This window comes from Callorhinus ursinus, unplaced genomic scaffold, assembly GCF_003265705.2.
Source record: "Callorhinus ursinus isolate GAN/ISIS: 27379988/994484 unplaced genomic scaffold, GSC_fseal_2.0 scaffold3, whole genome shotgun sequence".
NCBI lineage: Eukaryota > Metazoa > Chordata > Mammalia > Carnivora > Otariidae > Callorhinus > Callorhinus ursinus.
This window is the reverse complement of record NW_027397065.1, coordinates 54199366-54221789: the sequence shown is the minus strand read 5'-3', so window position 1 is coordinate 54221789 and position 22424 is coordinate 54199366. Positions and strand designations below refer to the sequence as shown.

The following is a 22424-nucleotide window of genomic DNA, read 5'->3' as shown; positions in this document are numbered from 1 at the left end:
TCCATCGTCTCTCATGGTTCGTCTCCCCCTCCGACTTACTCCCCTTCATTCTTCCCCTCCTGCTATCTTCTTCTTTTTCTTTTTTCTTAACATATCTTGCATTATTTGTTTCAGAAGTACAGATCTGTGATTCAACAGTCTTGCACAATTCACAGTGCTCACCATAGCACATACCCTACCCAATGTCTATCACCCAGCCACCCCATCCCTCCCACCCCCCACCACTCCAGCAACCCTCAGTTTGTTTCCTGAGATTAAGAATTCCTCTGGTTGTTTTAGATTCTATTTGAAATTTTTTTTTTTACTTAAAAAAATTTGTTTTTAAAGATTTTATTTATTGGACAGAGAGAGTGCAAGAGAGCATAAGCAGGGGTGGTGGCAGAGGGAGAGGGAGAAGCAGGCTCCCTACTGAGCAGGGAGCCCTATGCAAGGCTCCATCCTAGGACCCTGGGATCATGACCTGGGCCAAAGGCAGACGCTTAACCGACTCAGCCACCCAGGTGCCCTTATTTGAATTTATTTAAACAAATTAATAGGTCTGTTAATTTTACACAAACATGCATTATTTAAAAAATAATACTGTATATCAAAGTGGCACTGCTTTGCTAAACTAGTACAGAATATTTTCAGGTTTTCTTTTATTAACAACTCATCTTTAGTTACAGTAATTTATTACTAAATCTTTGCTTGATTTGTGCCTGATTTCAAAAAAATGACTGCTCTAAAACAGGACACAGGTAGCAAACATTTATAGCTATTTTGGTAATAAAAGAATTATTGTTAGTTTTAATCTAAAAATTTTTTGTAGTTCAATCAGTGTCTTAGAATTGGTGTGAATCTTTTTAGGGTTAATCTAATAAAAACTTAAAACTTATTCATTCATTCATTTATTTGATAGAGAGCACACGTGCAAGCAGGGGGGAGGGGGAAGAGCAGAGGGTAAGGGACAAGCAGACTCTGCTGAGTGGGGAGCCCAGTGTAAGGCTGGATCTCACTACCCAGAGATCATGACCTGAACCAAAAATCAAGAGTCACTCAGCTAACTCAGCCACCCAGGTGTCCTCAAAACTTAAAACTTCTAAATGGAATTGTTAATTTAACAAATGTAGTGTCTTGAAAATAATAATGATTGTTAATAATGTTACTTGGAGTAGATCAGGAACTGTGCCAAGTGCTTGTTGTCATTTATACCTGATTTAATCTCAGTAGCTCTGGGAGGTGATACCTTAGCTCACTAAGGTAGATGGTAACAACTTCTGATGATAGGAATTGTTAAAGGACAAAACAACCAAGTAAATTTTAAAGTTCTAATTGGCTTTATTAATTGATTCCTGATTTAGGCAGCATGCCATCTAGCAAGTAAAAAGATGCTCTAGAGGGTACAGAAAGGGAAAGGTTTTTAAAAGCAGTACGAGGGGGTTATAAACACTACAAAGGGTTCTTTTGGGTAAGGTCACCTTTTGGGTGGGGAGGGGGTGTCTTATTAGATTGATTATCTCATCTTCCTTTCATTGGTACTAACCAGTAAATTCCACACTGACCGTTTAAAACCACATTTCTGGGGGAGGTTGAAACTGCAGTTAGTTGGAAATTAAGCCCCAGTTTGGTGACTTGGCCCAGCATAAAGGACTGCATTTTGGGCGTGTGTGTGTGTGTGTGTGTTTGTGTTTTAGCAGAATGGTGTGCTGTCAAGTCAGGTAGCAGGGTCCTCCATGAAGAGGTTTGTCACAGGCCTTATGATGAGAGACCTGGTTCACTAAAGATAAACAGTAGCAGTAGTCTGATAGCAGGAATGGTTATGTCAGACAACAATGTATTCTCTTTTTTAAAAGATTTTATTTATTTATTAGAGAGGGGGAGAGAGAGAGAGTGCACAAGCAGGAGCAGGGGGAGGGGCAGAGGGACAAGCAGGGCTGTGGGCTCCATCCCAGGACCCTGAGATCATGACCTGAGCGGAAGTCGAATCCTTAACTGACTGAGTGTATTCTTTGCAGTAGAGATCCTTGGCCCATAGGACTTTTAAGTGTTCTAAAAGTCTAGGTTGCTGAGCTTGCTAAATTGTTAAGCTTTCTTCACTGGTGCCCATGTAGTTTTCCTAGCAATCATATATTTCAAATATCACTCATTATATCAAAGAAAAATAGATTTTTTAAAGATTTTCTTTATTTGTCAGAGAGAGAGAGCACAAGCAGGGGGAGCAGCAGCAGAGGGAGAAGCAGGCTTCCTGCCGAGCAAGGAGCCTGATGCAGGACTTGATCCTAGGACCCTGGGATCATGACCTGAGCCGAAGCCAGATGCCTAACCAACTGAGCCACCCAGGCATCCAAGGAAGAATAATTTCAATCTTGCTTTATACCAGTCACAAAAATCTTTTTATATAAATTTTGATAGTGATATTTGGAATTCATGTCCATAAGTGATGTGGAAACAAAGGCAAAAGAAAAATTAAATTTCCTTACTACTTATAGCCCATTGACAAGTCCTTGAAACAGGCAGAGTGATCTTTCTCTGGGAACTCAGCTGCCTCGATGTTAATACTTTGCTGAGGGCAAGAGACAATCTTACCCCGACCCTCCAGAATCCTTTAACATATAAAAATTCCTTTGGAAATTTCCTTTATCTCTATTCCTCAGGATACAGATTGGTAATCACCCTCCAAGCATATCGCCCACTGATAGACTTCTGAAGGGTCTCATAACTGAGTTTTTACTAAACAGTAATAAATGACCTTTTCCTAACAATAGCTAGCCCACTCAAGGTACTGGAAACCTTGCTTCTAAAATTCCTTAGAGACTTATGCTATCCCTGACCCCCTCCCAACTTGGAAGTATATAATCGGCCACTCCGTATGACTCCAGTGCAGCTCTTTCTGCCCATGGATCCTGTCCTCATGCTACTGAGAAGATTAAAAAACACTTTTTGAGGCGCCTGACTTGGGCTCAGGTCATGATGTCCTGTCAGGGTCCTGAAGTCAAGTCCTGCGTCGGCTCCAGGCTCAGTAGATAGTCTGCTTGTCTGTCTCTACCCCCCACTTGTACTCTCTCTCTCTCAAATAAGTAAAATCTTAAAAAACAAAACAAAACACCTTTTTGCACCGAAGATGTCTCAAGAATTCTTTCTTGGCTCCAAACCTCACCACTTCAGACCACATACATAGGTAGCCACTTCTGGAGAGCACAACTAATCATCTGTGGGTGTAGATTAAAATTAACTTGTACGTATTAGATGATACTATTAATACTGAAGATTTATTTTTTCTTACTTCAACAGCTGGACGAGCTAACATTTATTGAGTCTTGAGCACATGCCAAGCACTTACTAAAGCTTTATGTACATTGTCTCATTTAATCCTCACAGTAACCGCATGCAGTGAGTAAAAATATGGTCAACGTTACTTTTTAATGTAATATTTTAAAGAGATAGTGCAGTTATAGAATGCTGTATATATAAAGTAAATTGTAAAAGTCTTTTTCATCTGTTTCCGTTTGCTCATTTACCCCTGTTCTCCCACCCCCCAAGAAATCATTGTTATTAGTTTCTTATGCTTGGAGTTTGTGCATATTCAAGTAAATGCATTTTTACTTCTTTCCATTTTTCCATAAATAAAGCATACTACTAATATTTTTCATTCTCCTTTCAGTTTTTCAACTTTTTAAAAAGTTTTTATTTATTTATTTTAAGTAATCTCTACACCAATGTGGGGCTCAAACCTACAACCCTGAGATCAAGAGTTGCATGCTCCACCAACTGAGTCAGCCAGGTGCCTCTCAATTTTTCAACTTTTTATTAAAATCTTCACATATATAAAAAAGTTAGACTACAATGAATCCATAAACTCACCACCCAGATTTACCATTGTTAAGATTTTGGTGTTTTTTGCTCATTTTGCTTTTATGTATCATAGGTATATAGGTAAGCAAAATGCATCTGTATCTATATCTATATATATATATGAGCAAAATGTACAAACACATATATTCTTCCTACCTAAGTTATTTGAAAGTAAATTATAAAAGTTATGGTACTCCATCCCTAAATACTTCCATATTTTAAGATAAATTACCACCAGCCAATGAAGGATTTAGAGCAAAGGAGTGGAATGATTGGGTGTAATTGGTGATGTGGAAGATGCCTTCAAGGATAAGACTACAGTCAGGGAGACCAATTAAGTGATTGTTGTATTAGTTCAGGTGGGAGGGAATAAGGATTGAATCAGTGGATTTGGTAGTGCTTTGTAGTTAATTGGACAGAAAAAGAAAAAAACTGTTTACATTTTTTAGAGAAACTCTGGAAAAGATGTGTTTGTTCATCTTTTATAGGGTTCCCTTTCCTCTTTTGCCCCTAAATGAGCTGGTAATGTTACTATAGGGAAAGAAGTGAACATTTCTCTCTACAGCAGGCACTCCATGCCAATTACTTAACATGCTGTTTAATTCTGCCAGTCATTCTGTGAGGTATTATTATCCTTATTTTTGCAGATGAGGAAATTGAAGTGCAGAGTTGTGAAGTAATTTATTCAAGATCATATTGCTCTTAAGCCGCAGATCTGGAATTTTAACATGGGTCTGATTCTGAAGTCACTGCGGGACTGTTTTCCAAATCGTTTCATGAAGTTTAAAAAAAGTTAATGTTAGTGATTTTTTTTTTCTTCTGAATGTATTTGTAATTATTCTTAATCATGTAATCATCAGCCTTTAAGAAATTGTGTGCCCAAGAGTGCCAGGTTTGCTAAGGGACAGATACTTTATCTTTGAATTGAAGAGTAAGCAGCACCTACCAACTAGCTTTCCTGTGGTGGAATATTGCTAGATAATGAATACTAATCTGTTCAGTTTTCATGTCTTGTAATTTCAGCACATTTTCTGTGATTGAATTTATTGTTTATTATTGTTTAAATATGTATTTATGATACAAACATAATTCCAGTGGTTTTTATGGCAGTTAAAAGTTTTAGACCAAAAGATTCCTAAACCGAAGGAAATAAGCAACAAGTTGGAATACTTCAAAGTAAAGATAAATGAGGATAAAATACATAGCTTTTTTTTTTTTAAGTTAGGTAAGCTGTCCAAGATGAAACAGTAGCATTAATGCTGATATGAAGCAAATCATCTCATAGCTCATCCCTCTAAGCTTTGGAGCTATAAGAAAATAAATCATGTTGCCCTTAAAGACCAAAAACATGCTTTTTAAAAAGTGACATCTTGATTTACTTGAAAATAGTAAACTCTCAATATGTAATACTCCCAACCTCAGTCAGTGTGAAACAAACATCATATAATATTCTCATATAGCATTCCCTAGAGAAGTACATGAGTAGAGAATTGCTTGTCACGCTTTATCAGTCAAGATACTAAACCCAAAAATATCTGTGGCTTAAACTAACAGATTTATTTCTTGTTCATGTTTCATGTCCCTAGTGGGACAGCCAGAAGCTCTATTCCTCCACTATTTGTCCTCACGTGGGGACTGAGACTAACCACTATTGGTTTCTCTGACAGGGGTAAAGAGATAGGCATTTATGCAGTGACTTAAAGCTACTAGATAATGTCACATCTTTTTCTTTCATTGGCTGAAATAAGTCACATGCCCACACCAAACTTTAGCGATAAAAGTGAAGTGTAATCTTACCATATGCTTGGAATGAGAACTAGATTACTGGGCACAACTATAATGATTAATACATAAGTCTTTTGAGGAACATAGAGAATTTTTCTTTTAAAGATTTTATTTATTTGTCAGAGGTACAGAGAGAGCACGCACGAGTACACAGGCTAGGGGAGCGCAGGCAGTGGAAGAGGGAGAAGCAGCCTCCCCGCTGAGCAAGGAGCCGGATGCACGACTTGATCCTAGGACCCTGGGATCATGACCTGAGCCAAAGGCAGATGCTTAACTGACTGAGCCACCCAGGCATCCCGAACATAGAGAATTTTGTGTTGTTGATTAGTAGAATCTTTTTTTTTTTTTTTTAAGATAGTACCTATGAAGTAATACTGATGTGATGAATTAAGGATCTTGATGCAGGTAAAAAAGGTAGATAACTGAAAATGTCTAGTAGATATTTATTTGACCAGTCAGTTCGTTCATCTGGGCTTGCTTTTCCTTGTGTTTTGTTCTTTATAACTTCTTAAATATATTTTTAGAAGTTTTGCTTTTAACCAACTATTGATAACATAAAAAGTGTCAACTATTATTATGTAAAACGTGTTGAAAAATGGTGCTAAAGTAATGGTCTGAAAAATCACCAGGGTGGTAATTGGCATTAAGTATTTTAGTAAAGTATCACTTATTTTGTGTTACACAGACATGCCCTAGAGATTTTTTTGGAAAATGTGCCACCTGAGGCAGTACAGAGAGTGATTATATTAAAGTTCAGCAGCCTCAGTTTGATCTTCTAAAAATTTGTGAAGAGATGATTGATTATATTTATCGATATACATACATACATGAAGAAGCTTTTTCTAGGGAAAGCTATAAAGCCAAAGCTTTGAGAAACTTGTATGTGTGTATTCCTCCTTATTAGTGGTTGTAAACAGGGTCAACAGTTTCTTTACAAGGCATATTCTTTTTCAAAGATTATAAAATACGGGGCGCCTGGGTGGCTCAGTCGGGTGGGCGTCTGCCTTTGGCTTAGGTCATGATCCCAGGACTTGGGATCGGGCCCCACTTCGGGCTCCCTGCTTGGCTGAGAGTCTGCTTCTCCCTCTGCCCCTCACCCCACTTGTGCTCTCTCTCTCTCTCTCTCAAATAAATAAATAAAATCTTTAAAAAATATAAATAAAGATTGTTAAATACACATAATGCAAAATTTACCATTTTAACCATTTTTAAGTGTAGTTCAGGGACATTAAGTACATTCATATTGTTGTGCAGCCATCACCACCATACATCTCCAGATTGTTTTTTCATCTTCTTTAAAATTGAAACTCTCTACTCATTAAACAATAACTCTCTATTCTCCTCTCCCCCGAGTCCCTGGCAACCACCATTGTACTTTTTGTTTTTATGAATTTCACTAGTCTAGGTACTTCATATGAGTGTGGAATCATACACTGTCTTTCTGTGACTGACCTATATCAACTATCGGTTCTTCAAGGTTCATCTGTGTTGTAGCATATGTCAGAATTTCCTTCCTTTTTAAGGCTGAATAATATTTTTTTGTATATATATATATATATAATGAATTATTTTTAATCCATCCATCTGTGGGTTTCTTCCCCCTTTTGGCTACTGTGAATAATGCTGCTATAAACATTAGTGAGCAAATATCTAGTCAGGTCCCTGCTCTCAGTTCTTCAACATATGTATCTAGAAGTAGACTTGCTGGATCGTATGGTAATTGTTAATTTTTTAATGAATTGCCATACTATTTTCCATAGCATCTATACCATTTTACATTTCCCGCCAGTGATTCCATTTTCTCCACATCCTTGCTAGCACTTGCTCCCTTCCCCTTCCTTCCCTCCCGCCTGCCTGCCTGCCTGCCTTCCTGCCTTCCTTCCTTCCTTATCATTCTAATGAGTATCATGTTGTGTCTTTTGGTTTTGATTTGCATTTCCTTGATAACTAGTGTTGTGTTGAACAGCTGTTCATGTGTTTATTGGACATTCGTGTGTCTCACTTTCAGAAACGTCTGTTCAAGTCCTCTGCTCATTTTTGAATTGGGTTAGTTGTTATTTTGTTGTTGAATTTTAGTGGTTCTCTATATATTCTGGATACCCCTTGTCAGATTATGTAATTTGCAAATACTTTCTCTAGCCAATTTCTTTTTCTTACTGAATGATGTTCCATTGTATGGCTCTACCACAGTTTTTCAGTTCACATATATAAGGACATCTTGGTTGCTTCCAGTTTTTGGCAGTTATGAATAATGCTGTGATAAATATTCTTATACAGATTTTTGTGTGGACATATGCTTTTAGTTCAATTGGATAAATACCTAGTAACACAATTGCTGTTAAAACCATGTTTTAGCTTTGTAAGAAACCGCCAAACTGTATTCCAAAGTGGCTGTACCATTTGTGTTCCCATAGCATGAATGAGACTCCTTGTTGCTCCACATGCTTGTCAGTATTTGGTGGTGTCAGTTTTTTGGATTTTAGCCATTCTAGTAGGTGTGTAGTGACATCTCATTGTTTGAGTTTTCAATTCCCTGATGATATATGATGTTAAACACCTTTTCAAATGCTTATTGGCCATCTTTATATCATCTTTGGTGAGATGTCTGTTAAGATCTTTTGCCTATTTTTCAACTGGGTTGTTTTCTTGTTGAATATGAAGAGTTCTTTGTATATTGTAGATACCAGTTCTTCATCAGATATATTTTGCAAATGTTTTCTTTTTTTTAAGATTTTATTTATTTGAGAGAGAGAGACAGAGACAGAGCATGAGCCGGGGAGGGAGGGGCAGAGGGAGAAGCAGACTCCCCACTGAGCAGGGAGCCCAATGTGGGACTCAATCCCAGGATCTTGGGATCATGACCCGAGCTGAAGGCAGACACTTAACTGACTGAGCCACCTAGGTGTGCCTGTTTTGCAAATATTTTCTTCCAGTCTGTGCTTGTCTTTCCATTGTCCTAAAGCATCTTCCACAGAGCAGAAGCTTTTAATTTTAACAAAGTCCAACTGATCTGTTTTTTCCTTCGTGGATTTTGCTTTCGGTGTTGTATCTAAAACCTCAGAAGCAAATCAAGGTACCTGGAGTTTTATGTTATTTTCTGGAAGGTGGATAGTTTTGCTTCTTACATTTAGGTCTATGATCCATTTTGAGTTAACTTTTGTGAAAGGTGTAAGGTCAGTGTATAAATTCGTTTTTTTTGCATGTGGATATATTCCATTTGCACTTAATGAAAGATTATCTTTTCTCCATTGGATTGCCTTTGCTCCTATCTCAAAGATCAGTTGACTGTATTTGAGTAGTCTATTTCTGGGCTCTTGGTTATGTTCTATTGATCTGTTTGTTCTTCACCAATTCCACAGTATCTTGGTTACTGATACATGTAGTGAGACTGAAATCAATGTTTAATCTTCTAATTTTGTTATGTGTTGGATCTGCAGATCAAGTTGGAAAGAATTGACATCTTACTAATATTGAGTCTTCCTATCCACGAACATGGAATGTACCTTCATTTATTTAGATGTTTTGTGATTTCTTTCATCAATTTTCTAGTTTTTTTTATATAGGTCTTATATATATTTTGTTACATTTACCTCCATATATTTATTTTTTGGTGCTAATGCAAATGGTATTGTGTTTTTAATATTAAATTCCAGTTAGTCCTTGCTGGTGATATAAGAAAGCAATTGGTTTTGTATATTAACACATTTCACAAATTGCTATTATAGTTACTTTTTAGTCTAGGTTTTTTTGGTTAATTATTTGGGATTTTTTTTTTAATTTTAAAGATTTTTATTTATTTATTTGACAGAGAAAGACACTGTGAGAGAGGGAACCCAAGCAGGGGGAGTAGGAGAGGGAGAAGCAGAGTAACCCGGGCCCTATCCTAGGACCCTGTGATCACGACCCGAGCCGAAGGCAGATGCTTAATGACAGTCACCCAGGTGCTCCAGAGTTTTTCTTTGTAGACGATGTTGTCCTTTGTAAACTAGGACAGTGTTATATCTTCTCTCCTAACATGCTTACTTATTATTTCATTACTTTTTACCATTAGCTAAGACTTGTAGTACAATGTTAAATAGGAGTAGCAAGAGGGGATATCCTGCATTTACCCAGTCTTAGGAGTAGTTACTTACCATTAAGGATGTTAGTTGTAGATTTCATGTATATGTTCTTTATCAGTTTTGAAGTTCCCCTCTATTCCTAGTTTGCTGGCAGTTTTTAGTATGAATGGGTATTGGATCTTGTCAAATGCCTTTTATATGACAATGTGATCATGTGATATATATATATATTTTTAGCTTGTTAATGTACTGGATTATATTAATTGATTTTCAAATATTGATCCAGCCTTGAATACTTGGAATAAATCCCATTTGGTCATGTTGTATAAATTTTTTTTTTTTTTTTTTTTTTTTTTGGTTGAGGATTTTTGCATCTGTGTTGACAAGAGGTAATGGTCTGTAGTTTTCCCTTTTATTTTTTTGGTGTTGGTGGTTAAGATACTGCTGGTTTCATCAAATAAGTTAAGACATGTACCCTTCTGGAAGAGATTGTGGAGAATTAGTATCATTTCTTCTTAAATGTTTGGCAGAAGCACTGTCTGGGCCTGGTGCTTTCTTTTTTTTTGGAAGGTTGTTAATTACTGATTCAATTTCTTTAATAGCTGTGGGCATAGTCAGATTATTTCTTCTTGTATGAGTTTTGGTAGTTTGTGTTTTTCAAATAATTAGTTTATTTCCTCTAAGTTATTTGTGGGCACAGACTATATAATATTTTTTATTACCCCTTTGGTGTCAATAGTGATGACACCTCTTTTGTTTTTGATATTGGTAATTTTTGTCTTCTCTCTTTTTTCTTGGTTAGCCTGGCTGGAGATTTATCACTTAAAGATCAGGTTATGGTTTTGTTGATTTTTCTTTACCAATTTCGTGTTTATAGTTTCATTGATTTCTGCTGTAATTTTTATTATTTTTTTCTTCTGCTTGCCTTAGCTTTATATTGTACTTTTCTGTCGTTTCCTCTGGTAGAACCTTGGTTTATTGAATTTAGACTTTTTCTTTTCTGATGTATGTATTAAATGCTAAGTTTCTAAACATTGCATTTGCTGCATCCAACAGATTTTGAAAAGCTGTATTTTCATTTTCATTTAGTTCAAAATATTTTAAAATTTCTCTGAGACTTCTTTTGATAATTTCTTTAGAATTATGTTGTTTAATCTCCAAATAATTGGGAATTTTCCAGTTTTCTGTTATTGGTTTCTAGTTTAATTACATTGTTGACTAAGAGCATACACTGTGTGATTTTTATTCTTTTAAATTTGTTAAGGTATGTTTTATGGCTCAGAATGTGACCTGTTTTGGTGAGTGTTTATGTGAGCTTAGAAGGATGTGTATGCTGCTGTTGTTGGGTGAAGTATTCTGTAAATGTCAATTAAATCTCCTTGATTGGTGGTGCTCTTCATTTCAACTGTATCCTCACTGATGTTCTGTTGGCTGGCTCTGTCCTCTACTATTAGTATAGATTACCTGATAATAAATTTTTTTTTTGAAGAAGAAGAGTGTTGAAGTCTCCCAATTATAATAATGAATTTGTCTATTTCTCCTTGTAGCTCTTTCAATTTTTGCCTCACATATTTTGACATTCTCTTGTTGGGCATATATACCATAAGGGTTGTTAATGTCTTCTTGGAGAATTGACCCCTTTCTCAGAATGTAATACCCCTTTTTATTCCTGATAATTTTTTAAAAATGATCTCTACACCCACCGTGGGGCTTAAAATCATGACCCTGAGATCAAGAGTCATTTGCTCTACCAACTGAGCCAGCCAGGCGCTCCATTCCTGATAATTTTCCTTGTTGTGAAATTTAGTTTGTCTCAGATTAATACTGCTATTTCAGTAAGATTTGATTACTTTTAGTATGGTATATCTTTCTCCATCTCTTCACCTTTAATCTATCTGTGTCTCTATATTTAAAATGGGTTTCTCTTAGGCAGCATATAGTTGGGTCTTGGTTTTTTTAATCCACTCTGACACATACTCTCTTTCAATTGGTGTATTTAGACTCTTCTTAAAATGATTATTGATAGAGTTGGTATTAATATGTACCATGTGTATATGCTCTGCTCTCTTTCTCCCCTTTTTAGGTGATTTTTGCCTTGGTTTCTGGAAGTCCTTTATATATTCTAGGTATTAGTGTTTTAACCACTTTGTACGTTGTACTTATTATCTCTGATATTTCCTTTAGTTTGTAGTACCCCTTGTTTTTCAGAAGTTAGTTTTCTTTCACAGTTTGTGGGTATTGTGCTTTGTGTCTTGGTTAAGAAAACTTTTCCATCCAAATGTTATTTTAAAACCCTTATATTTTATTTTAGTAATTGACACAGCACAATGTGTGTGTGTGTGTGTGTGTGTGTGTGTGTGTGTGTGTGTGTGTGTGAGAATCCATCTGGAATTCTTTGGTAGATGATATAACTATTTTATAACAGGATTCAAACATTTTTTTTTTTAAGATTTTATTTATTTATTTGACAGAGAGAGACAGCAAGAGAGTAAACACAAGCAGAGGCAGGGGGAGAGGGAGAAGCAGGCTTCCTGCTGAGCAGGGAGCCGGAAGCGGGGCTCCATCCCAGGACACAGGGATCATGACCTGAGCCGAAGGCAGACACAACGACTGAGCCACCCAGGCGCCCCAGGATTCAAACATTTTTTCTTCCATGAAAGGCTAGCAGTTGTTTCAGTATTACTTATTAAATAGTTCATCCTTTTACCACTAATGTGAAATTGTACTTTTATTATATAATAGATTTACAAATGCACATTATCTGGTTTTGTACTCTGATCTGTACTGTTTATTTGATCTGTGTGTCTATGCCTGTGTTAATACCATATTTTAATTATTGTAGCATATTAGCTGGCAAGGCACATCCTGCCTTCTAGTTGTTTTTCAAAACATTCTTGGTTATTTTTGTGAATTTTTTCTTCCCAATGAGAATTATCTAATTTTATAAAAATTCTGTTAGAATTATTATATTTAACTTGTAGATTAATAATTGACATCTTTTTAAAAAATTTTTATTATGTTAATCACCATACATTACATCATTAGTTCTTGATGTAGTGTTCCATGATTCATTGTTTGTGCATAACACCCAGTGCACCACGCAGACTGTGCCCTCTTTAATACCCATCACCAGGCTAACCCATCCCCCCACCCCCCTCCCCTCTAGAACCCTCCGTTTGTTTCTCAGAATCCATCGTCTCTCATGGTTCGTCTCCCCCTCCGACTTACTCCCCTTCATTCTTCCCCTCCTGCTATCTTCTTCTTTTTCTTTTTTCTTAACATATGTTGCATTATTTGTTTCAAAAGTACAGATCTGTGATTCAATAGTCTTGCACAATTCACAGCGCTCACCATAGCACATACCCTCCCCAGTGTCTATCACTCAGCCACCCATCCCTCCCACCCCCCACCACTCCAGCAACACTCAGTTTGTTTCCTGAGATTAAGAACTCCTCATATCAGTGAGGTCATAATAATTGACATCTTTACAGTAAATTTGCTTCCAGTTATTTACCAGACATTCTAAAATACAGTAACTCAGTTCCTTCCTTTAAGGCATTCCAAACCAGTAGTTATTTTTTTTTCAGTAGTTACTTTTTATTGGCTAGTATAGCTCAATGATTTGACTTTCGTAAATGTGAACTTCTCATATGTTCATTGTGTTTTGTAATATAATTGCTATCAGGATGACGTCTATTTCTTATTCCCTTTATTTTCACCTCATTTCTATTTATTTTGATAACCTGTTGTTAACAAACTTGGGTAGATTTGTTTCTGCCTTCCTTTACATTTTCTGTCATGCCCTCCAGTTTCTTCATTATCACCTTCCAAAACCTTGCCCACATTCTCCATCTTTCACTCCTCAGTTTCATTCCAAAGTCTGTTATATAAGCATAATTACCCTATCCCTCTTGCACGAATCTTTCCTTCATCTTTTGGATGACACGCAAAGGATTAATTTAAGGTTTTGGCTTGAGTTGTGTCCAAAGGCACAACTGCTGTTGGTCTGTGCTGCAGGTTCCACCCGGCCCAGAAGAATGGGGAAACGGATACCTGGAGCAGGAGATTGTTACATTTTACTCACCTGGCCAGTGGGACACTTTAAGATAATACTAAGTCCTGTAGGTAAAGATGAGAAATTTTGTGATAAATCTGAATTAGAATCAAGGAACTTATGTGTGAATAGATTACAAGTTATTTTCATTGTTATTTCTACTGAACTTAATCAGACAGAGTATTTGTAACATCCTTCCCTTTCTTTTCACTCCACATATTTTCACAGAATATTAAAATGGTCCCTTGGGGGCGCCTGGGCGGCTCAGTCGGTTGAGCGTCTGCCTTCAGCTTGGGTCCTGATACCAGGGTCCTGGGATTCAGCCCTGCATCAGGCTCCCTGCTTCTTCCTTTCCCTCTACCTGGAGCTCCCTCTGCTTGTGCTCTCTCTCTCTCTCTGTCAAATAAATAAATAAAATCTTTAAAAATAGTAAATAAAATGTTCATTTGTCCCCTCATTTTTATTTTTTCCATTAACAATTACTTAAGTATTTCTTGCTTCTGTCTAGTGAGTACAGTATTATGACAGTTCAAGTTTTCTCTATTGATTCAAGATCTTGAAAAGTTTCAAGATCATTAACTTGAAGGTGATTGACCCAAATGCCACCATATTTTAAGTCTGAGATAATTGTTGTGACAAGGAGAATGCATATATGTTTTTATTTAAATATTTCAGTTAGAACTCTTAGTAATATTTTCTTGTGGTTTAACACTTCTCTGTGGAAATAAACACTTTCTGATTTAATGTGAATTTGGATTATAATTCAATTTCCAATAAATTGACAACAGACATAATTGGTTTTAATCAAAAGGTTGAGGATTAATTGATTCCTTAATTTCTATAAGATTAGGAATTTGTCTAGAAGTTGGTCAGTTCATCTCTGGTCTTTTGAAGTTACTGGTTCAATTTTAATGTTTATAAAATCATCTTCAATTATTTGTAGGGATGTTTTTATTATCTATAGTTGGACACAAGCTACCCCAATACTCAGTTGCTTAAAACAGCAACAGTCATTTGTTCTGCTCACAAATACGCATTTTGGGCAGCGTTTGTCAGGGAAGTTTGTCTCTGTTCCAAGTGGTGTCTGCTGGAATGGCTCATCTTGGGCTAGAGGATCATTCACATGGCTGGCAAAGTAATGTTGGTTATTGATTTCTCCTCATGTGGGTCTCTTTTTGGGGCACCTTGGACTTCCTCACAACATGGTAGGTGGGTTCCAAGAGTGAATATCCCAAGAAGCAATGTTTTAAGTGACAGGAAATGGAAATGGCTAGTTTTTTAAGGCCTGAGCCTGGAAATACAGATAGCCTCAGTTCTGTATAATATTGACCAGGCAGTCACAGGGCTCAGATTCTGGGAATAGGGGACCTGCAGCTCTTGATTGGAGAAATGAGTGTTGAAAAAATTTGGAGCCGTGTTTCAAACTGCTACAAGGGACATGGGAATTTCATTCTCCTTAGTTGATAAAGTTAGTTTGCTTCAAAGGGAGAATAGTGTTAGTACTTTGAATCAGTACTGTTTATTCTTATTCAGATACTATTTTTCTTTAAACCATTAAGACTTTTAAAAAAATTTTTTTTTAAAGATTTTATTTATTTGACAAAGAGAGAGAGACTCAGTGAGAGAGGGAACACAAGCAGGGGGAGTGGGAGAGGGAGAAGCAGGCTTCCTGCGGAGCAGGGAGCCCGATGTGGGGCTCGATCCCAGGACCCTGGGATCATGACCTGAGCCGAAGGCAGACGCTTAACCAACTGAACCACCCAGGTGCCACAGAATCACAGAGATTTATCACTAAAAGAAACTTTAGAGCAACAAGTCCTCATTTTACAAATTTACAAAGAATGAAATTGACGTGCAGAAAGGTTAAATGATTTGCTCATAGACAGAAATAGTAGGTATTAAAACAAGAGTTAGAAATAAGATCTCGTTTTCCATTTCCAGGATATCTCATTTTCTTATGGGAAACTTGTACAGAAAAACTAAGTATAATAAATGGCTTGCTCAATTTAATAACGGGAATTGATAATAATAATCACAGGCCTCATAGTTTATCCTTTGGGCTCAGAATTAAAGTTGACTCTTAAGAAACCTGGAAATGTGAAAAGGCCAGTTAAGACAACAGGTGGGTGGACAGAAAGGCAAGTTCATGAGGCAAGTAAAATTACTAATTTCTCAAAAATAGGTACCAAATAGCAAAGTTAAATTGCTACCTATTTACTAGTGGTTACATGTTAATCATTTCTACATGTATACTTTTAAGTGTTGAAATACATTGCCTGATACATAAGATTATTAATATTTTGGCAGCTTATGCCTTTGGCTATTGGGAATTGTGCTATTAAGAACATGGGCATACAAATACCTATTTGAGTCCCTGTTTTTAGTTCTTTTGGGTATATAGTGAAATTGCTGAATCATGTGGTGATTCTGTGTTTAATTTTTTTAGGAAGTGCCATACTGCTTTCCATAGCGACTGCATGATTTTACATTCCCATCAGCAGTGCAGTGTGTTCTGGTTGTTTATATCCCACCAACACTTATTTTTTTGATAACCATCCAAATAGGTATGAGATCGTATCTCATTGTGGTTTTGATTTACATTTCCCTAATGATTAGTAATGTTGAGCATCTCTTTGTGTGCTATTGGCTACTTACAGATCTTTGGATAAATGTCATTCAAGTCCTTTTCCATCCTTTTCCCAGTTTTAATTAGGCTGTTTGGGTTTTTGGTTGTGTGACTTCCTCTTGAAATTTAAGGTGTATCCCTACTGGGGTGCCTGGCTAATTTAGTCAGTAGAGCAGTGTGAATCTTGTCTTGGGGTTGAGAGTTCTAGCCCCACGTGGAGCATAGAGATTACTTAAAAAAAAAAAAAGGATTATTCCTATTTACTAATTTCTAGGAGCTCTTTTACCTATTTTGGATATTGATTCTTTATTGTTTTATATTGTAAATATTTTCTCCTTGTTTGTTACCTTTTGTCTTTTATAGTATTTTTGGTTTAGAAGTTTTTTTATTTTCTGTCATTTTTTCCTTTATACTTTCTAAGTTTTACTTCTTGTTTAATGTTTTTATACTTTTATATTATTAAAAAGCACTTTATTTACTGCTACCAATTTACTGATGTAACATTCTTTAAAGGCTAATCAGCAAATAGATATTTGCTATATAATTTACATTTAATCTAAAATTAACTGTGGCTTATATTTTGTAGGTATAATTAATTAGATGCTATGTTTGTAATTGATTCTAGATCTCTGTTGCTACCTTAACTATTTATAATCGAGGAAAATTTTTCTGCACATCTGAGATTTGATTTTTTAAAAAAATAATTGCTGTTTCTGGATGCCTGGGTGGCTCATTGGGTTGAGTGTCTGCCTTTGGCTTGGGTCATGATCCCAGGGTTCTGGGGTCGAGCCCTGCATCAGGCTTCTTGCTCAGCAGGGAGCCTGCTTCTCCCTCTGCCTGCCCCTCTGCCTTGCTTGTGCTTTCTCTCTCTGACAAATAAATAAAAAATCTTAAGAAAAAAAAATAATTGCTGTTTCTGTGATTAGGGAGCAGTTACTTAGGACATGACCTAATAAAACCTATACACACATATACATGTATACATATGCACATACTATTTGTGCTTAGGCAAAATTTTCCATAATAAATTATATGAATATATATTTTCAAATAATAAAAATTCTGTTTATGATTTCTTTGCAATCTAGCCTATCTTTAAGGTTTTTTTCTTACAAAAAGTTTTAATTGTGATTTTTAACTCTTTCTGGTAGGATTGTTTTACTTAGCATCTTTTGTCACTTTTTTATTGTGTTGTCTTTTATATACAACCTGATAAAAATATGTGATGATTTTTCATCTGTGTATTTGTTAATAAAAGATATCTGTTTTCAGAAATTGATATGTAGTTTCATTCTTATGATTAGTTGGAGATAAATTTAAAATTTTTTTAAAGGTTTCTTTTTTTTTTTTTAAGATTTTATTTATTTGAGAGAGAGAGAATGAGAGATAGAGAGCACGAGAGGGAAGAGGCTCAGAGGGAGCAGCAGACTCCCTGCTGAGCAGGGAGCCCGATGTGGGACTCGATCCCGGGACTCCAGGATCATGACCTGAGCCGAAGGCAGTCGCCCAACCAACTGAGCCACCCAGGCGCCCTAAATTTAAAATTTTTAAAATACATCTTTATATATGCTTTAAAAATTTGCTTTAGGTTATGACTAATATACAATAAGATTTTATTACACAATTTAAGAGAAAATTGTTTAAAATCAAATTCAGTGTGTAATCTGAAGTTGCAAAGTTCATGGATTATAGAGTTTTAATCTATGTAGAATAATTTGCAGTTTTGCTCTAGTACTTCTCTTCATTAGAGGAACTCTGCAGCTTTATTTTCTTGAAATGTAGCTACATTTTCTAATATTTCCAATATTTCAAGTTCTCCTGAGTTCCCTTATCATTGCCTGATTTTTTTCTTACAATATATGGATTTGGTTAAGAGTATTCAGAATGTTTTTATTGTCATGTTATTGGTCTTAATGATTTCCAGAGTAAATAGATTTTTTAAAAGTGCTGATTATACTCCTTTAATGTCACAACCAACACATATATTTTAACTGTATAAATAATTTAAAATAATTTCCATGTAGATGTATTTTGTGTATGTTTCTGAGCAGGGTATTTAAAGTAATAAGGAATTATATTAATTCTGGGAAATAACTGACATATTTTTGGGGGGCACCTGGGTGGCTCAGTCGGTTAAGTGTCTGCCTTTGGCTTAGGTCATGATGCCAGGGTCCTGGGATCGAGTCCCACATCAGGCTCCCTGCTCAGCGGGGAGTCTGCTTCTCCCTCTCCCTCTGCCCCTCTCCCTGTTTGTTCTCTGTCTCTCAAATAAGTAAAATCTTGAAAAAGAATATGTATTCATAAAGCAAAAAAGCCTTTAAATTATCAGTTATCTTTAAACTATGCTATTAGTAGATTTTCTATAAAGCTGTATACACCATAGCTGTTGAAAGTTGAACTATTACATGAAGTTTTGCATCAGGTATTAGTGTTTATGTTGTGTCAAAATTATGATGGTGGTTTTACTTCATTTAAAGAAGAAAGGACTTGGGGCATCTGGTTGGCTCAGTTGGTTAAGCATCTGCCTTTGGCTCAGGTCCTGATCCTAGGGTCCTGGGATTGCTCTCCCTCTGCCCTTTCCCCCAGCTCGTGCTCACGCTGTCTTTCTCTCATATAAATAAATAAAATCTTTAAAAGAAATAAAGAAGAAAGAACTTAATACTGTATATTCTGTTGGTTTTGAAATTTGAGTCATGATCGTATAAGCTAACTTTAAAAAGAGAAATCTACATAGGATGTCTTAATATTTTGGAAAATGTAAAATGTTAAATTTAACAACCAGTGACAGTACATTTGTTAGTATACAGTGTGTATCTGAAGCAAAACAAACAAACAAACAAAAAAACCTGTTAGCTTTGAGTAATTTCTTTGGGATGAGGGTCCGGTGATGCTAATATAAAGGAGCTAGATTTGGTGCCCATTTTATTTCTGACTTAATATTTCTGTTTTAACTATTTAGACTTTCTTCAATTTTGTGAATGAGATACAGGACTAAACTAATAACATTAGTTAAAATGATCATAGAAATCATTTCTATTTCAACTGGTTTTGTTTTGAAATTAGAGTGAAGAAATTAACATTATGTAATTAAATTCTATTAATATTTACTTTTGGCTATGAAGTATATGATTGAGGTTTTTTTCTTTCTGATGGTGGTCATTTAGGAATCAGCATTCTGGAAGGATTGATATAGCTTTGCATTTTTCATCCTAGTAGTGACAAGCTAGCTACTGTACACTCATGGAGTATGGTACTTGTCACTGACGGCCTTTCTGTGACAGAGAGCCTATAGACTGACATAAAGTGCAGCCTGTTGTGAACTCCTAAGTGAGTCTGCCAAAAACTCAGCAGACAGAACTAATTGGGGAGAAAAAGGATTTTTGTGCCCTCTTCTCTTTCTTTCTATTCTTTTTTGTTTTATAAGACAGATATTGTTAAAGTAGCTCATTTATTTAAGATTTGTCTGCCTCTCTTTTCTCATCGCATGGATCATTTTTTAACTTAAAGTCTTGCACTGCAGGTCGTTAAGCGCTTCCACATGGAGGCTGGCACAGGACCAAGCTCAGGACACGCAACTCGTAACAGTTGATGAAAGATTGGTAAGAATTTTCTATTATATACTGCTATGATTCTGCCTTCAGGGTTCTTTTTGTACAATAGCTTTTCAGAGTGGTATTTTGGCTTCTTCTAGGAGAGTGATTTGAATTTGAATTTCTAGATTGTATATAAATTTTAAGAGAAAATATTCATCACAAAAAGATAATTTGTGTTAAGCATTATACACAAATATTAAGTCATAAGCAGATATTAAGAGATTAAAATTATAAAAGGCTTCATTTTTGTGGTGTTTATAAGTCAGAACATTTTAAATTAATGAATATGAATTGAACATTAATATGAATATAAATATAAATGAATATGTATAGTTTTTTATTTTCTCACTACACTCCTGTTTAATTAAGTTGTAAGACACTAAACTTAAGTATATTGGGTTTTTATGGAACCAATTATTGTTGTTACTGTATGTGTGTATGTGTGTGTACACACACATTACATTTCTCCATTATGCATGAGAGATTACAACTAGCAACAAAGAAATAATATTGTTAATCAGTAGCAGATAAAATTATGGTAACCATCACTTAAAAAATTTTTCTACATGTGATGTTACTTTAGATGCAATTTATTATTTATGCTTATGTTGTAAAATAGCATATAAATTTTGTAATGTCCTAAGACTTGTAAAATGTGTAATAGTACAAGCGTGCTTTTTCATTTTTTATCTGGTTTACCATTATCATATGTATGGGTGTGTTTCTTAACTACTCTTCTTCCAGTTGTACATTCTTTTATCATTCAGTTTTGACTCTGTAAGCATAATTTAAAGAATAGATCACACTTAAAGATCTAAACACTGTTTATACCACTAAAGATATAAACAGATATATTAATAGTTAAGTAAACAGACAGACAATGGATATGTAGTTTGGAAAACTCTGATCTTATGCTTAAAGCTGGTTAGTTTTATCTTTAAACTGTCTCTTAGATCTGCTTGCTGACATTGCCATCATCCTAATCTAGGCTACCATCATCTTTCACCTAGATTGCTGCAGTAGTTTTTGAATTGATCTCTATAGATACTTTAATTGTCCTTTAATTCATTTTCCAAAGGATAAACAGAATAGTCATTAAACGCTGGTTTTGTCACCTCTTGTGTAAGATTTTTTGGTTTTCTTACTGACCTAAAAGTAAACATTAAAATCCTTACATGGTTTTTGAGGTCTTGGATGATTAAAGTCCTGCCTTCCTCTCTAGGTTTATCTTGTACCACTGTGTTTTATACACTGTGCTCCAGCCACACCAAGCTTGGAACTTGCTGTTCCTTTCCCTGCTTCAGGGCATTCACATTGCAGTTCACTCAGCCTAGATGGTTTTCATCAATCCCCTAGCTCTTATCCAGGGACCTTCTACTTACTCTTCAAATGTTGATCAACACCACTTGCTTAGTCAAGTATAAAAGTGAGACAAGTATGTGTGTAAGAGGAGGATGACTTACACATGCCATGCGTTCATTAATTAATGTGCTATTTTAATTTTTCCAGTGACCCATGTTTTACACCCCAAGAGATTGCCTTCTTGTTCTAATATTGTGGGGTTTATTCTTTACAAGATTTTCAGGTTTTATAGAGTTTATTAGTAATGCTTCTAAGTTCTTTCTAGTTTGAAGAATAAGTGAAGTAGCAATCTATTTCTCTAAACAAGGTGCCGTGAATCATACCAGAGAGGTATACAGACTGCTTTGAGTTTTTTTTTTTATGTCAGTAAATCAGTTGCATACTTTCAATGAATTTTGTTGCCCTGTATAGATTTTTCCCAGCTTTGTTATGTCTTTCTGGAAGTGTATTAGTCAAAATGTCTATTCCAGCTGAAATCAAGTCTTACTTACAAATTATTCATAGTTACTGAAGAAGTATTTAAACAGGTACTGAAACCCATAGGTAATTTTCAAACATGAGTTTTAGCCATTCATTTAGGTTTATATTAAAATGCAAATATTAGATAATCAAATAGGTTACATAATGTTGATAGGGGTTTCAGGTCTTACTCCCACACACTACCTACTGGATGAAAGGTTCAGTTGATAACATATTGACAAGACAAGTGGCTGAAGGGTACTTACAGATATATTGAGCAATTGAAGTTGATTATATTTGCATTTTGAACAAGAATCATTCTAAAAATATATAGTAACCTCCCCCTCCCCCTGCCCCTTATCCACAGGGGATTTGTTCCAAGACCCCCAGTGGATGCCTGAAGCCACGGATAGTACCAAACCATATATATGCTATATTTCATCTGTACATACATACTTATGATAAATTTTAATTTACAAATTAGGCACAGTAAGAGATTAACAACAATAGTAAGATAGAATAATTATAGGGCGCCTGGGTGGCTCAGTTGGTTAAGCGACTGCCTTTGGCTCAGGTCATGATCCTGGAGTTCCGGGATCGAGTCCCATATCAGGCTCCCTGCTCAGCAAGGAGCCTGCTTCTCCCTCTGACCC

At 35.7% G+C, this 22424-nt stretch overlaps 1 protein-coding gene across 1 annotated transcript in view; it reads left to right on the top strand.

Annotated features, from left to right (window-relative positions):
• Positions 1-22424, top strand: part of NDUFS4 (NADH:ubiquinone oxidoreductase subunit S4) — a 111534-nt gene that overhangs the window by 26456 nt on the left and 62654 nt on the right. The window contains exon 2 of the mRNA XM_025867291.2: positions 19878-19956. Within this exon, the coding sequence (XP_025723076.1) occupies positions 19878-19956 (79 nt within the window). The remainder of the gene's footprint in view (positions 1-19877; positions 19957-22424) is intronic.